This window comes from Mastigoproctus giganteus, chromosome 12 (genome assembly GCF_048544385.1).
Source record: "Mastigoproctus giganteus isolate SK-2022 chromosome 12, ASM4854438v1, whole genome shotgun sequence".
NCBI classification, from domain to species: domain Eukaryota; kingdom Metazoa; phylum Arthropoda; class Arachnida; order Uropygi; family Thelyphonidae; genus Mastigoproctus; species Mastigoproctus giganteus.
In genome coordinates, this window is record NC_143586.1 from 11,857,555 (window position 1) to 11,873,569 (window position 16,015).

General features: G+C 36.8%; 1 protein-coding gene across 1 annotated transcript in view; it reads right to left on the reverse strand.

Annotated features, from left to right (window-relative positions):
• Positions 1-11,126, reverse strand: part of LOC150076687 (28 kDa heat- and acid-stable phosphoprotein-like) — a 95,748-nt gene extending 84,622 nt beyond the window's left edge. The window contains exon 1 of the mRNA XM_090385638.1: positions 11,026-11,126. Within this exon, the coding sequence (XP_090241764.1) occupies positions 11,026-11,035 (10 nt within the window). The 5' untranslated portion in view covers positions 11,036-11,126. The remainder of the gene's footprint in view (positions 1-11,025) is intronic.
• Between the last annotated feature and the right edge of the window lie 4,889 nt (positions 11,127-16,015).

The following is a 16,015-nucleotide window of genomic DNA, read 5'->3' on the forward strand; positions in this document are numbered from 1 at the left end:
ACTGCTGTAAAGCAGTTATTAATCAATCAATCTAAAATGGATTTTGAACAGGCTAAAGGTAGAAAACTTGCTTGTTGTCCAGATGGTAGTCAATCATTCTGGTCCCATGCCAAAGCTATTTTTTGGCTGCAACTTTTTGCCCATCTCTGCTCCCACCTCTGTTAAAACCCAATGGTTCTACCCAGTGGTGGGATTCAAATAATTTAACAACCGGTTCGCTGCTCTAATGACCGTTCTAAGTATAAAAAAAACTATATACCGACGAAAGGTAGTTTATTATTTCATGCAGTTAATACTTAAATAAGAACAATAAAAGAGGTCCACAAAACTAGCCTCTGTTATAAGAAAGAGTTTTAAAATATTAATGAAAAAATATTAAATAATACCTGACAAAAAACAATAAAACTGTTAAGATATTTCCATATTGCTTCTTGATTGGCGTCCTCACTTTTTCTTCGCTTTTATCCAAGCATCATCGGCTGAGTGATTTATCCTTAACAATCTTTTCACTGTAGGAATAGGATCCCATTGCTTTAGAAGTAGGCCGATTAGACTAATAGTCATTGTGTTTGATATATTAGAAACAGTTAGGCGACTTCTCTTCTCTGAACATATTATGTTCATCTTTGAAAAACCCCTTTCTGCTTCTGCTGAACTTACAGCAATTGTTCTCACAATATTTTTAGCTCTTTGAACGCTTTTAGGAATTGCATAATTCTGGGAATTTTTTAAAACGTTTTCCACGAAATCTCGATAATCATTAATATCAATTTGGTAATTAAAAATGTCATTAAATACAAGCAATTGTCCTTCAGCTGCTTTCTATGGAACTAGTACTTCTTCAATATTCCAGTAATCTGGCTCCAAAAAATTGAGAAATTGTAATTTATTCCTATCTTGAAATTGGCTACAACTTGCTATTAAATTTTCACAATCCATTAGTCTTTTTTTCAAATTCGTTATGATGTTTTCTGAAAGTCTTTCCCAAGGAAGCCCGAAAAATCGATGATTTCTACAAATTTTATATTTTTGAAGGTTTCTGAAGTAATTAATTCATCAACTTTTTTTTCGTATGGACCCTTTTCCTTTCCAAGCATTTGAAATGCTTTAATAGATCTTATCACGAGTTTTTCAGCCTTCATTATGTCTATATTTCTTGCTGGCAGTGCATTTGAAAGAGAAATTTTGTTTAAAATATCAATCATCAATGCCAAATCAGTTATAAAATATATATTTTCAAGACTGAAAACGGTTTACATCTTTTTGCCAGGCTGTAAACTTTATTAAATACTCTACAAGTAGCACTTAAATATTTTTCATTCATCGTATCTATTACTTTTTTTATTGAATCCTGCTCACATTGCTTTAAGTTCTCTTTACAAATGTTATGAGCTTTTGATAAAAAATGTTCTTTCATTTTTTACTTAGAGAACCTTGTTGTACCTCTTTATTTTTCCCCGATGCCTCAATCTGAAAACATTTCCATTCTTTTGACACATGAACACTTTTCTCTTTTATAAAGTCATATTTTGCACAATACTCGCAACCTAACTTTTTGTTAAAAATTACCAGTCTGTCATATTTTTCTTTAAAATTGTTATATTGTTGCACTGTCCAGCATTCAGGAAGATTATTTTCAATTTTGGAGGTATCGTTTTTTATTTCAATAATTGACATGCTACTTTCTTCAAGTTGGAGTGGTTGTGCTTGTGACTGTTTTGTACCATCCAAGGCCAACTCTGATACAACAAATTCTGATTTTGGTTTCTTATTGAAAAAATCTGTAAAACTCTGTTGCCTTTTTCATCCTTTTAAGGGCTACTGCAAAAAAATTTAAAAATGTTTTATTTTAATATATTATAGAGCAGGAGCGGATATGTGCCTATATATTTGAATATTTTTACTGGTTCTGTCCACGTTGGTCATATCATAAACTTTTATAAACAAAGCGCTGTGCTTATACCATTGATAAACATCAGTCAGAACATACATTTTCTTCATTTTATCAATACTAAACAAAAATTTCTTGCTGAATTAATAAATAGCATAGGCTATGCAGATTAAATACGATAGAATAATGTGTATGACAAACCTGTTTGTCACGGGAAAGTTGTGATAAAAACGTCTTAATTACCACGTACACACTGGCATAAGGATTCCAACATTCTTCCACGGCTTCCGAAATGGGCGATAAGATAACCCTTGAAATATATATTTCTATTGGTTCATTGTGTCCTAGCTTCCTATTGTTTTTATTGATCGGGGAACACCAACGCGCTCATAATATCTCGTGTGAATTTAGGGCGTAACACAAAGCTGAAACAAATGACAGTGTGTCACCCCCTGGTTGTTTGGCACTTTTTCTCTTTACATTATATGTTTGTTTACTTAAGTAACAAACGCAAGGGAATAAAAATGTAGTATTTCATCAAAGGTATAATGAATTTTATGAAATGAATAAATAAATATTACAAGCATAGTTCCGTCTAATTTTTTTCACCTATGGACGGAATGAACATTACTATGGGCACTTGGAATACGCTGTTGCATAGATGAACGTTAAAAAAAAGTAAGGAATGTAAATTTCCACATTGGGTGGCTGCCCAGGCGTCCATCTTAGAGAGAACCCTGATCACAAGTGCCATTTTAACAACCGGTTCGCCGAACTCAACGAAAAATTAGGTATCAGTTCTGCCGAACCGGCTGAGTCCCACCACTGGTTCTACCTTCTCCTCTCGCCTCAGCTAAAGATAAAGCCTACTTATTAGAATCCTATTTTACTTCTAACTTTTCTATTGATGATCTTAGTAAACAACCACCCACCATTCCCAGTACACTCCATTCAATGCCTCCTGTGGTCTTCCAACAAAAGGATGTCAAAAGAATTTTGAACAGTCTTGATTCCAAGAAAGTGCCAGATCCTGATGGTATTTCTTCACTTGTTCTAAAAACCTGTGCTCCTAAGCTTACTCCTGTTCTGTGTCACCTTTTTACAATTTCTTATTCCAATGGTGTTTTGACTTCTGCTTGGAACTTTGCTCATAAGCCAGTTCTCTAAAAAGGATGAAAATCCCTCACATCCAATTATCATCCCAATGCATGTCTACACTTTCTAAAGTAATGGAAAAATCCATTAACCGGCACCCCATACTATCTAGAAACCATCCATTTGATCAATGTTCACCAGTATGGATTCCATCAGTGTCAATCCACTAATGATATACTGACTTATGTTAACCATCTATGAACAAATCAATGGAAAAGTTTCGTGAAACTCAAGCAATTGCTCATAACATTTCATAGGCTTCTGATCGTGTTTGGCATATGGTGTGCCAACTTTTTTGTAATTTGGTATCCAATTTTCTCTCTGACTGCTCACTACAGGTAATGGCAGACAGCTCTGTCCTCTAACTTTTCCACTAATGCTGGTGTTCCCCAAGGTTTAGTTCTTTCTCTCACTCTTTTCCACTTGTATATTAATGAATTTCATTCATTGACTGGAATTCCTATCCACAGTTTTGCTATTGATAGCACATTGCATTCCACCTTCCAGTTTAAGAAACCTTGCCCTGCACAAACAGCTTCAACTTCCTGAATATCCACTACTACCAATTCCTTAAATCTCCTAACTGCACAATTACCCCCAGGTCTTTTTTATTCTCCACTATCCTGAGTGTATTACCACACAGTTGATACATTAGTCTGGGGTTACTGCTACCCATATGCAGTCCTTTGCATTTGTCAATGTTAAACTTCAGTTGCCACTTCTCAGCCGATCTGCCCAACTTTTCTAGATGCAGCAGAAATAGTAACAACTCTGCCAACATTTGTATCATCTGCAAACTTGGACATTAAGCCTGATTATACCGTCATAAATTTCATTGATAAACACAGAAAACAACAATGGGCAAACCATGTGCCACAACCAGTCAGCATCCTTTTACTGTCCAACTTAAACTCACCAAACCAATACCTCTTCTTTCTCATTTATTCCCTTCAAATTCCATTCTCTGGAACAACCTCACTACACACATTATTTCCTTAATAATTACAATACCTTTCATGTTTGTAGTTTTCATAAAAAAAAAATAAATAAAAAAAAGGGTAATTCTGGCACCTTTTCAACAGATCTAGTTTTATAAAAACCAAAAATGAATATACATTTTTTTTTTAAAGTTTCTGTCAATGAACTGTGGTTTCACAATGCAAGAGAGGATAAATTAAAAAAAAAAACCTGATTGCATACAAACAGGTTACTATCAACAAGAGATTCAACAAAAAAAAAATAAAAAAATTCCAGTAATATAATCACAAATACTCATACAGTATCAATTAGGGATTGCTTTCAAAAATGCAAGTCTTACTCATCTTATAAAAATATATTCAAATATGCCAAACAGCAGAAGATTCTTGCTGTTCTTACAAAAGTCTACCTTCTTTTATAAGAATAATTAACTACATATTATTTGATATGTTATTCAATGGCATAAATGAGAAAAATAAGTTGGCAATAATCTAATTACACTATAAATCACACATTTTGTTATAAATATATAGCATACTGGGAGCAAATTAAAACTCATAAATACCAAATAACTATATTATTGATTTCTAAGTTTGTTGTGATTTTGAAATGCAAAGCTGTTTCTGACAAATGTATGCATATATACACCAGTATTTCAGATAGATACAGAGACTATGCATAATAAGAAAAGCTCCAATATGTGCGTTTTCAACACGTATAAATTACAAATTTATAATTATCATATTAGTAGCGGCAAATAATGCAAAAAAAAAAAAAAAGCTTATGCAGTATCAGTCAAAAAAAAAAAAAATTTCCACATCACCTGTCTATAAGATGGAAGATTGTTACAATAATCAACTACCCACTAGCTGAAAGAAAATTTCACACACATCTATCCTGCAAACATCCTTCTCAATTTGAATTTATGCCCTCGAGTGTAGTCCACGCAAAAGGAAACACCATTAACATTGAATATACTCGATATGTTCAAGGCCTTAAACACCTGAATGATATCTCTCCTCATAGGTGCCTAGTCTCCAGATGGTGCATATTATAGAAATTGAGCTTTCTTGGTAAGAGCACCCCTTTTATTCACCTCACTAATCTCATTGCTATTCCCTGAACTCATTCCAACAGATCCATATCTTTCCTAAATTGAGGCTTCCAGATCTGTATGCAGTATGTATGATGTAGCTTACAAATTGCATTGAATAACAAGAGGCCTCCGTAGCTGAGTGATCAGGAGTGGGAGTGCAGTAGTACACACTCTTTGAGTAGACCGGGGTTCAAGCCCCCTGACTGCTGAATACGGTCGATCTGCCAACCCGCACTGGACCAGCATGGCAGATTATGGTCCATTTCCCTCAGCATGAATTGTTGAGGAGGCTTCCATCCTGCAGTGGGTTGATAATGGCTGCACTTTATCTTTTTACCTGCTGGCAAAATTTCTGTATATCAAAAAAATCCCCATAGACTGTCCTAGCAGCCCATCTATACTGCTCAGAGAAATTCATGCCTGACTGCATAATTACCACCAGGTCTTTTTCATTTTCCACTATTCAGGGTGTGATACCACACAGTATGTTATTCTGAGATTATTGCAACCGATATGAAGTACGGTAGAGCATCAGTTATCCAGAATAATTAAAGTCAGACCTCTTATGGATTGCAAAATTTTCTGGATAATCGAACAAAGTAAAATGAAATAAATTCTGTTATAATGTATTAAGGTAAAAGAAACACACTTGTGAAAAAAAAAAAATTATTTATTTTAAAAAATAATAATAATAATAATAACTTAAAAATTTGCACATTTACATATGTATATTGGGATACGTATTTTACTACAAATTTTATGTCAAAAAATTTTAAAGTAATTTTTTAAAATAATGTTCGATCATTTTTTGTTTCGTATGTTGTGACCTATTTTTTTTTTCGATGCTAAATCTCTCAAGTTCCTTAATAATATCAATTTGATTATATCGCATTCTTCCTGGTTTTCTGCCCATTTCAGTGTTGCTTCTTTTCTTTTCGTAAACATTTTACCATAAAAAAACTGAGAAAAATAATAAATTGCACAGTTTCGGGCCAATATTATTCTTACTGTATCTGGAGCTAAACTAAACATAATATGAAATGAAGAATATGTAATGGAAAATTGGGTTCGCGGAAGCGAAGGACTAAACTCTATCAGTCACGGTTTCCGAGAAAACCCAACAGTCCTAACCCAACATTTCACCAGATATATACAACGAAAAAAATTAGACAGACATACTCTCAGAGCATAATAAACATTTCTCTCAAATACTACAAAAAAAAAATAAAAATAAAAATAAAAATCAGCCTTTCAAATTATTCCGGATAACCAACATTCTACTGTACTTGCATTTATCAATGTTAAAGGGGGCCCGAGGAGTGGCAAATTTGCCACTTCTCAGTCCCCCTACCTAATTAACCATCCTGACAACCTTCATATCATCTGCAAACTTACACATTAAACCCTACATATCTTCATCATATAAAAGCAACAATAGGCCCAGTAACAAACCCTGGGGAGCTCCAATAATAACAGTAATCAGAAAAGAGCAGTGCCTGTGGATACCCTCTGCTTTAGTATTAGTAGTAGTAAATTTGATGAATTTGAAGTGCTGGTCAAGACATCAAAAGTGAATGTTGTTGGGATATCAGAGATGTGGTGCCAAACAGATATAAGCAGTACAGAATTGGGGAGTAAAATGTGTACAGAAAAGATAGACAAGACAGGACAGGGAGGAGGGGTTATGCTGTTAGTTAAGAAACACAAAACTAAGGAAGCGCATCCAATTGACATTGGTGGACAATGCAATGTTGAGAAAGTGTGGTGTGGCATAAACACTGGGAAAGGGAAAATGAGTAGGCGTGTGTTATAGGCCTAATGAATCTGATGAGCATAATGAGCAATTGTGCAGAGAAATAGAGAGGGCCAGTAAATCAGAATGTCTTATAATGGGGGATTTTAACTTTCCAGATATTGACTGGAACTTGTGGATTGGTCACTCGCACACTAGCAAGACTTTTGTGGATTTATTGGATGGCTGTTTTCTACAGCAACATGTTTGAGAGGCAACCAGACGAACTAATACTCTTGATCTGATTATCAGCAGTGATCAAAGTGTGCTGATGTGGGATTGGGTAAGGGTTTTTTGCTTTCATAAAGGTGACTACAATGGTCTCAGAGAGTCTTTAAATTCTAAACAGTAGGATCAACTGATGATGTTACCAAAGGAGAATTCTAAATGAGAAGCCTTCCGGGACTTACTAGGCTTTTCAAGCCAACTAAGAAATACTGTTTAAGGTTTAGGTCTAATTAATGCGGCTCATGGCAGGGAAGTAAAATGCATGGGATGCATATAAATTAAGTGACACAGAAGTCTATGGCAGATATAAGCTAATCTGTAATCAAGTTACAAAGGAGGTTAAGCAAACGAAGACAGATTACGAGAAATCTTTGGCAAAAGATACAAATAAAAACATCAAAGACTTCTTTACTCTAAAAGGAAGGGGATGAATAAGATTGGTCCACTTGATATCAATGATTTGACTGTAGATGATCATTCTCTGATAGCTGCCAAACTAAATGAGTATTTTGCATCCACATATGAGTTATTATTCAAAGAGAGGGCCAGATGTTTATCAAACTAACAGGGAGATAAGTGATTTTGTAATAACAGAGGGCAAAGTGGAGGAGAAATTGTTGAAGCTGAACATAAGAAAGGCACCTGGGGTGGATGGGATCTATCCAGTTATATTGAAGGAGGCAACAGAGGAAGTAAGCAAACCCTTAGCCATAATTCTGAAAGCTTCCTTGGACTCAGGGAAGGTCCCCATGGACTGTAGAAGTGCAAATGTGTCCCCAATTCACAAAGTAGGATCAAAAGGTGACAAGTTCACACAGACCTGTTAGTTTAACTTGTGTTCTGAGGAAAATAATGGAATCACTGGTTAAAAAAGCACTGCGGGATCATCTAGACAAGACTACAGTTAAAGTTCAGACACAGCATGGGTTTGTTAAGGGGAAGTCTGAGTAATTTGAGTGAATACTATGATGTAGTCACAATGCAACCAGATGAAAAAAATAATTTTGATACCATATATACTTGGATTTCAGGAAAACTTTTGATACCGTGGTACATGGAAGGCTACTGTACAAATAGGAACATTATGGCATTAAGGGCAAGTTGCTACAATGGATAAAAGGATGGTTGAGTGGGAGATGACAGAATGGTTATCAATGGACACTGCACTTCATGGATTAATGTTATAGTGGAGTCCCTCGGGGTTCGGTGTTGGGCCCATTGTTGTTTTCAGTATTTATTAATGATATTAATGAAGGTATATCAGGGTTAATGTCTAAGTTTGCAGATGATACAAAGGTTGGCAGGGTTGTTAAGGACAGTGATGATAGTACGCTACTGCAGCAGGATCTGGAAAAGTTGAGCAGATGGGCTGAGAGGTGGCAACAGTGACAAATGTAAAGTACTGCATATGGGTAGCAGTAACTCCAGAGTAACATATCAACTGGGTGGTACTGCATTCAGGGTAGTGGAGAATGAAAAGGATCTGGGGGTAATTGTGCAGTCAGATATGAAGTTTTCTGAGTGCAAAATAGCTGCAAAAGTAGCTCATGGCGTCTTGTCAATGATATACAGGAATCTTGCAAGCAGGGATAAGTGGGTGACTGTCCCCTTGTATAAGGCAATGGTCAGGCTACAACTTGTGTACTGTATACAGGTCCGGAGGCCTCCTTTTAGGAAAGATGTAGAGTTGCTGGAACGTGTACAGAGAAGGGCAATGAAATTGGTGAGTGGAACAAAGGGTTGGTGTTACTAAGAAAGGCTTAAGTTCTGCAAATTGCAGCTTTTGGAAAGTTCTGCTTAAGTTCTGCAAACTGCAGGATCTATACCTGATCTAGCTGAGGTGTATAAAACCTTGAATGGATTCAGCAAAGTCAATGATAATAGGATTCTTCCTCTTGCTCAGATTACTCACCTGAGGGGGTATAAATTCTGATTGAGGACAGGCAATTGTAGAACAGATGTGCTGAAATTCGCCTTTAGCCAGCGGGTGGGTGATAGTTGGAACAAACTTCTATCTGTTGTAGTGAAGGTCAGCAACGAAAATAAGTTCAAGTCAGAAATAGACAAACGTTTGGAGTGAATGGATGATTGAAATGGGAAGGGTGTTTTTTTTTGGCTAATGCTATAAGTTTGGTTTCTTGCATCATATGCCCTACTAATGCTAAATGATGCAAGAGAGCAAGCTTATACAGCATCAGCCAAAAAAAAAAAAAAAAAAAAAAATACCATTTTACCTATCCATCCTGCTAATAGTTTATCTAGTTCTTTGAATTCATTCAAACTATCCACTTCACAACAATGGATGAAAGCCTGTTCCACCAATCAACACCTGTTGGCTGAAGACAAACTTCTGCACACCCATTCTGCAACCTTTCTTTCTCAATTTGAATTTATGTCCCTTGATATGTATAGTCTGAGCAAAAAAACATGCCACACTGTTTAAGCTTTTCAAAGCCTTAAATACCCCAATCAGATCATCTTGCAGATGCCTAGTCTCCAGAAGATGCAACTTGCAGAACTGAATCCTTTCTTTCTAAGAGCATCCCTTTGTTCCCTTCACTAGTCTTGTTGCCCTTCTCTATACCTGTTCCAGCAACTAAATTCAACATCCAATAAATCCACAAAAGTCTTGCTAGTGTGTGAGTGACCAACCCACAAGTTCCAGTTAATATCTGGAAAGTTAAAATCCCCCATTATAAGACATCCTGGTTTATTGGCCCACTGTATTTCTCAGTATAGCTATTTAATATACTCATCACAGTCATTAGGCCTATAACACTCCTACTCTTATTTTCATTTTTCCAGTGCTAATGTCCCCAAACACCCATCATTGCACTGGCCACACATATCAACTGGATGCACTACCTTATATTTTATGCACTTCTTAACTCAGAACCACTTCCTGTCTATCTTTTCTGTATACATTGTACTTCCCATATTCAAATTTTGTATCCATTATATTTGGGTGACACCACATCTCTAATATCCCCACAATGTCTATCTGCATTTGATGACTTGAACAGCACTTCAAATTTATCTAATTTATTTATTAAGATCCTGCACATAGAAGTAACTTTCTCCTAATGCCATACTGCTCCACTTTGTACAATCTTTATGGGAACAGTGTCAAAAGCCTTTCTGAAATCTATGTATATGATATTAAAATTATTCTTTGCATCTAGTTTCTCTGTCACTGCATCATAGTATCCAATCAGACTGGTCAGACAAGATCATCTATTAGCAAATCCATGCTGTGATTGAGATATGCTGTCACAGCATGGATTTGCCATACTGCTGTATAGATGGTCCTGCATTACTTCTTTAGCCTGTGGCTCTGTAATTTTTCCTGAACCAGAAGTCAAGGTCAGTAATTACATATATTACTTCTGATCCCCAATTCGCACATATCCAGTCCATAGGGACTTATCATAAATCCTTAATATTTTTACCCTTACATAAATAAAATTAAAAGAAATAAACAAAATGTTGCGAATCAGGTGGCTAGACCGATCACTTTCTCAAATGATCCCATCCACTTTTTCATGTATCCCAAAATCTTGGGAAGGACAGAGAGAAATAATAAATGATTAAGACCAATGATTAATTATTATCATTGTCCACCACCCAATGTAAACCAATGTCATTGCTGCTGTGAAGGATATATGTTACTTTTGTATACAATAAAGATTATACATATTATATTAACACTGATTACTATGACTTGCATCAGATTTCTGGTGTCCTATACCTGAATACGAACAGATAAGCCTAATTACACTGCCCCGTAACTTGAGATTAAATTATTTACCCCGTTTAAAAAAAACAAATAAAATCATACTATGTTCAAATTGCAAATAATAAAAGGGGAAAAAAATTAAAATATACCTCTAGGCATATTTCAATTATAAACAATACACAAACAATTAGATACACGTACACCACACAATCACCAGAAAATATATAACGTTTCAGAAACTGCACATTATAGGTGGCGCGATACAGATATCAACAGAATTTTTTTCCAAGCCCAAGTAGCCGATTTATTAGGAGAAAAAAGTATTCTGTAAATAGTATTAGCAGCAATAGAGGAAAATCGATGCATGGAAGCTTGACTTATTCATGAGTCTAACTCAATGAACCAAATTTTCACAAGCTCGTGAAAATTTGGTTCATTGAGTGGGAAGACCGTAAAATGATCTAATCTAGTTTGCATTAGCAATGGCATATGTCGCAAGAAAGCAAGGTTATACAGCATCAGGGAAATTTAAAAAAAAAAAAAACCCACTTCCCATTCACTCCAAAAACTTCCATTTTTAGGCCATCCAAATGAATGAATTCATCTGCCGTGCTGTGTCTTAAGTCTGTTAATTGCATGTGTTCTAGGGTCGATTTGTCTGTTTTGCCTCGATGAAAAACCACACTTTCTGGGGAAAAACTTTGCTATTTACGCCTGAGAACGACTAACCAGCCACGCAGTGAAAAAAATCCATTAAAGTTCAGTGCGTCATCGACAGTATTCGAAGTTGGGCCTTTTCCGGTGGAAAAACCCAGTGTGGGGAGGCCGGTGACGATACCACTGTGCTACACGGGCAGACCCATTTGCTCCGAAGGTTTGTCCAGTTCTTCCTTGAATTTATTTAAGCTATCAACTTCAACAACAACGGATGTAAGTTAAAGCAATTAACCACTCGCTAGCTAAAGGCAAATTTCGGCACATATATTCTGCAACTGTCTTTCCTCTATTTGAATTGAGGGAAGTGCCTATGGTAGTTATAAAACTAGTTCTTTAATCAAGTCACAAAGGAAATCAAGCAGGCGAAGGCAGATTACGAGAAAATTTTGGCAAAGGATTCAAAGCCTTCTTTACTTATGTAAATACTAGAAGGAAGAGGCTGAATCTGATTGGTCAACTTGATATTGACGATTTAGCAGTTGATGATCCTGCTCAGGTAGCTGACAAACTGAATGAGAATTTCGCATCCACATTCACGCGTGAGGAATTCTGCAGAGCAGTGGAGGCCAGAAGGCTAAAAAATTCCATTGGGAGCTAAATAACTTTGTAACAACTGAGAGGAAAGTGGAAGAAAAATTGTTGAAGTTAAATATAAGAAAGGCTCGTGAGGACGACGGTGAGGTGGACGATATCTATCTAGTTACATTCACAGAGGCGGCAAAGGAAGTAAGCAGTAAGAAAACTCTTAGCCATAATTATGAGGGCATTATTGGATTCAGGGAATGTCCACAAGGGTTGAAAAAGTGCAAATAAACACCAATTCACAAAGAGGTATCGAAGGGTGACAAGAGTATTTTACAGACCCGTTAGTTTAACTTAAGTTTCGAGGAAAACAGCATTAGCATTCGCATCACTTGAGGCATACATAATGCAAGAAAGCAAGATTACATAGCATCAGCCAAAAAAAAAAAAAAAAACTTCCAATTTCACCTATCCGATCATTCCAAATATTTGTCTAGTTCAGAATTAAATTTATTTAAGATATCAACTTCCATAATAACAGATGGAAGTCTGCTCCAGCAATCAACTACCTGCTGGCTAAAGGCAAAATTCCACACGTCTATTCTACAAATGGATTTCCGCAATTTGAATCTATGCCGCCCTCAGGTTCTTAATCTGAGCAAGCGGAAGTATCCCATCAGCACTGAGCCAGCTCAAACAATTCAAGAACTTATATAGCTCAATCAGATCACCTCGCAGGTGCTTAGTCTGCAACTTGCAAAATTTAGGCCTCTCTTGGTATGCACACCTCTTTGTTCCTCTCAACAATCGTGTTGCCCTTCTCTGTACTCGTTCTAGCAACTCTACATCATTCTTAATATGAGGCCTCCAGGTCTGTACGCAGTTCTCAAGGTGTGGCCTGACCATTGCCTTATATAAGGGAACAATAACATCCTTTTCTATGCTAGAAAAATTCCTATATATCATTAACCAAACTCCATGACCTGCTCTGGCAGCCCTTCTGTACTGCTCAGAGAACTTCATATCGGACTGCACATTTACCCCCAGGTCTTTTTCATTCTCCACCTCCCTGAGTGTAGTACCACACAGTTGGTACGTTTCTCTTGGGTTACTGCTTCTCATATACAGTACTTTGCAGTTGTCAATGTTAAACTTTATTTGCCACTTCTCAGCCCATCTCCCTAACTTCTCTAGATCCCGTTGCAGTTGAATACTGTTTTTACTGTCATTAAAAACCGTGCTAACCTTTGTATCATCTGCAAACTTGGATATTTTTCACCTGATGTACTTTCATCGGTCTTCGGCATGTGTCCTGCCCAAGACCAAAATGGTCTTGGGCAGGATACATAATTCGAAGACATGATGACAGATGAACTAAGAAAACCTGGAAGACAAAACCGGAGATGGACAGATGAAATTCATGAGTTTGTGGGTAGTAGATGGATGGCCACTGCACAAAACAGAACGAACTGGAAAGTTGCTGGAGAGGCCTTCATCCTACAGTGTATTGAAAATGGCTGATGAAGATGATGATGACCTTCATCGATAAATACACAACAACAATGGGCCCAGTACCGAACCCTGGGAGACTCCACTAATAATATTAGTCCACATAGAGCAGTGTCCATTTATTACCACTCTCTGCAGTCTCCCACTCAACCATCCCTTTATCCATTGCAGTAACTTGCACTTAATGCCATATTGTTCCAAATTGTAAACCAGCCTTCCATTGCAACAGTATCAAAAGCTTTCCTGAAATCCAAGTATATGAAATCAAAATTATTTTTTGTAACCAGTGCCTTTGTGGCCACACAGTATACAATCAAATTGGTCAGACAAGACTTCCCCTTAACAAGCACAAGCTGTGTCTGAATTATTACTGCAGTCTTATCCTGTATCATTTCTTTAACCAGTGACTCCATTATTTTTCCTGGAACAGAAGTTAAACTAACAATTCTATAATTAATTGTGAACCCCCTTTGTGCATCAGGGATTTCCACGTCTCCAGTCCATGGGGATCTCCCCTGAATTTAAGGATGCTCTCCTAATTATGGCTAAGCGTTTGTTAACTTTCCTCGCTGCAATATAACTGGATAGATTCCATCCCATGTGCCTTTTTATGTTTAACTTCAACAATTTCTCCTCCACTTTTCGCTCCGTTATTATAAAATCATTTAGTTCCCTGTTAGAGTTTTGTTCTGCCTTTCCTTACGGATTCCTCATTTGTGAGTGTAGATGCAAAATACTCATCGATTTTGTCAGCAGAATCATCAACAGTCGAACCATCAACATCAAGTGGACCACTCTAATTCCTCACTTTCCTTCCAGAGTTTACAAAAGTAAAGAAGTCTTTGTTGTGTTTCTTTGCATTCTTTGCCAAGGATGCAAATGATGCAACAAAGACTCCTTTGCATCCTTTTCCAAGGATTTCTCGTAATCTGCTTTTGCTTGACTAACCCTCTTTGTGACTCGATTACAGATTAGCTTACAACTGCCATAGATTTCTGTGTCACCTGATAATTTGTAAGCATTCCATAGATTTTTATTTTAAACCTAACATCCATTTAGGTTTAAATTTTTAACAGTATTTCATAGTTGGTACGAAAAGCCTAGCAGCTTCCAAGATTAATTTCTTGATGGCGTCCCGTTGAGAATTCTCTGTTTTAAACGTCATTAGTTGATCCCACTGTATAGAACTTAAAATCTGTCTGAAACCACTGTAGTCTCCTTTACAAAAACAAAACCCTTCCCTTTAGCCTTGAGAGTAGTTACATCTTTAAGTAATTCCCACACCAGTACATTCTGATTACTGTCACCCAGTGGTTCCTCTATCTGCAAATTCTTAATGCATGAATAATCCCTGCTGATAATCAGATTAAGGGTATTACTCCCTCTTGTTGCTCCTCGAACATGTTACTGTAGAAAATAATCCTCCAATAAATCCACAAAAGTCTTGCTAGCGTGCGAGTACTCAGAGAACTTCATATCGGACTGCACATTTACCCCCAGGTCTTTTTCATTCTCCACCTCCCTGAGTGTAGTACCACACAGTTGGTACGTTTCTCTTGGGTTACTGCTTCTCATATACAGTACTTTGCAGTTGTCAATGTTAAACTTTATTTGCCACTTCTCAGCCCATCTCCCTAACTTCTCAAACCATCCCACAAGTTTCAGTCAATAACTGGAAAATTTAAATCCCCCATTACGAGACGTTCTTATTTACTGTCCCACTCTATTTCTCTTCACAATAGTTCGTTGTACTCATCAGAGTCATTAGGCCTAATACAAACTCCTACTCTCATTTTCCCTTTGCTTAGGTCACACCAAACTGACTCAACGTTGCACTGTCCATCCATGTTAACTGGATGCACTTCCTTAGATTTCATATGTTTCTTAACTAACAGCATAACCCTTCCTACCTTGTCTATTCTTTCTGTACACCTTGTACTCTCCAAATTACAATTATGCACTGCTTATATATGTGTGACTCCATGTCGCTGGTGTCACACATATATAAGCAGTGCAATATCTGCCTTTGATGTCATGATCAGCACTTGAAATTCATCAAATTTATTTACTATACTTCTAGCATTGGTGTGCATGCAAGTATACATGCACCTGTTCTTACTCTTAATTACCCTAACACAGCCCATGTATTTACTTGTTCCATGATAACTCCCAGCAGCTCTTGAAATCTCCAGCAACCTGCTCTCTAGGTTGCTTCTCATTACAATAGAAGCAGTTCAACAATCACTTTCGCCTCTGCCTGGGTCTACTGTTAATCTTTCAATCTGTAAGTTCCCCCAAGTTAGCAGTTTTCCGACCCGACTAACACTGCCTCGATAGCATCAAATAATGAAGTTATTGGTTAAAGAAGCAATGTAGGATCATTAAGGGGAT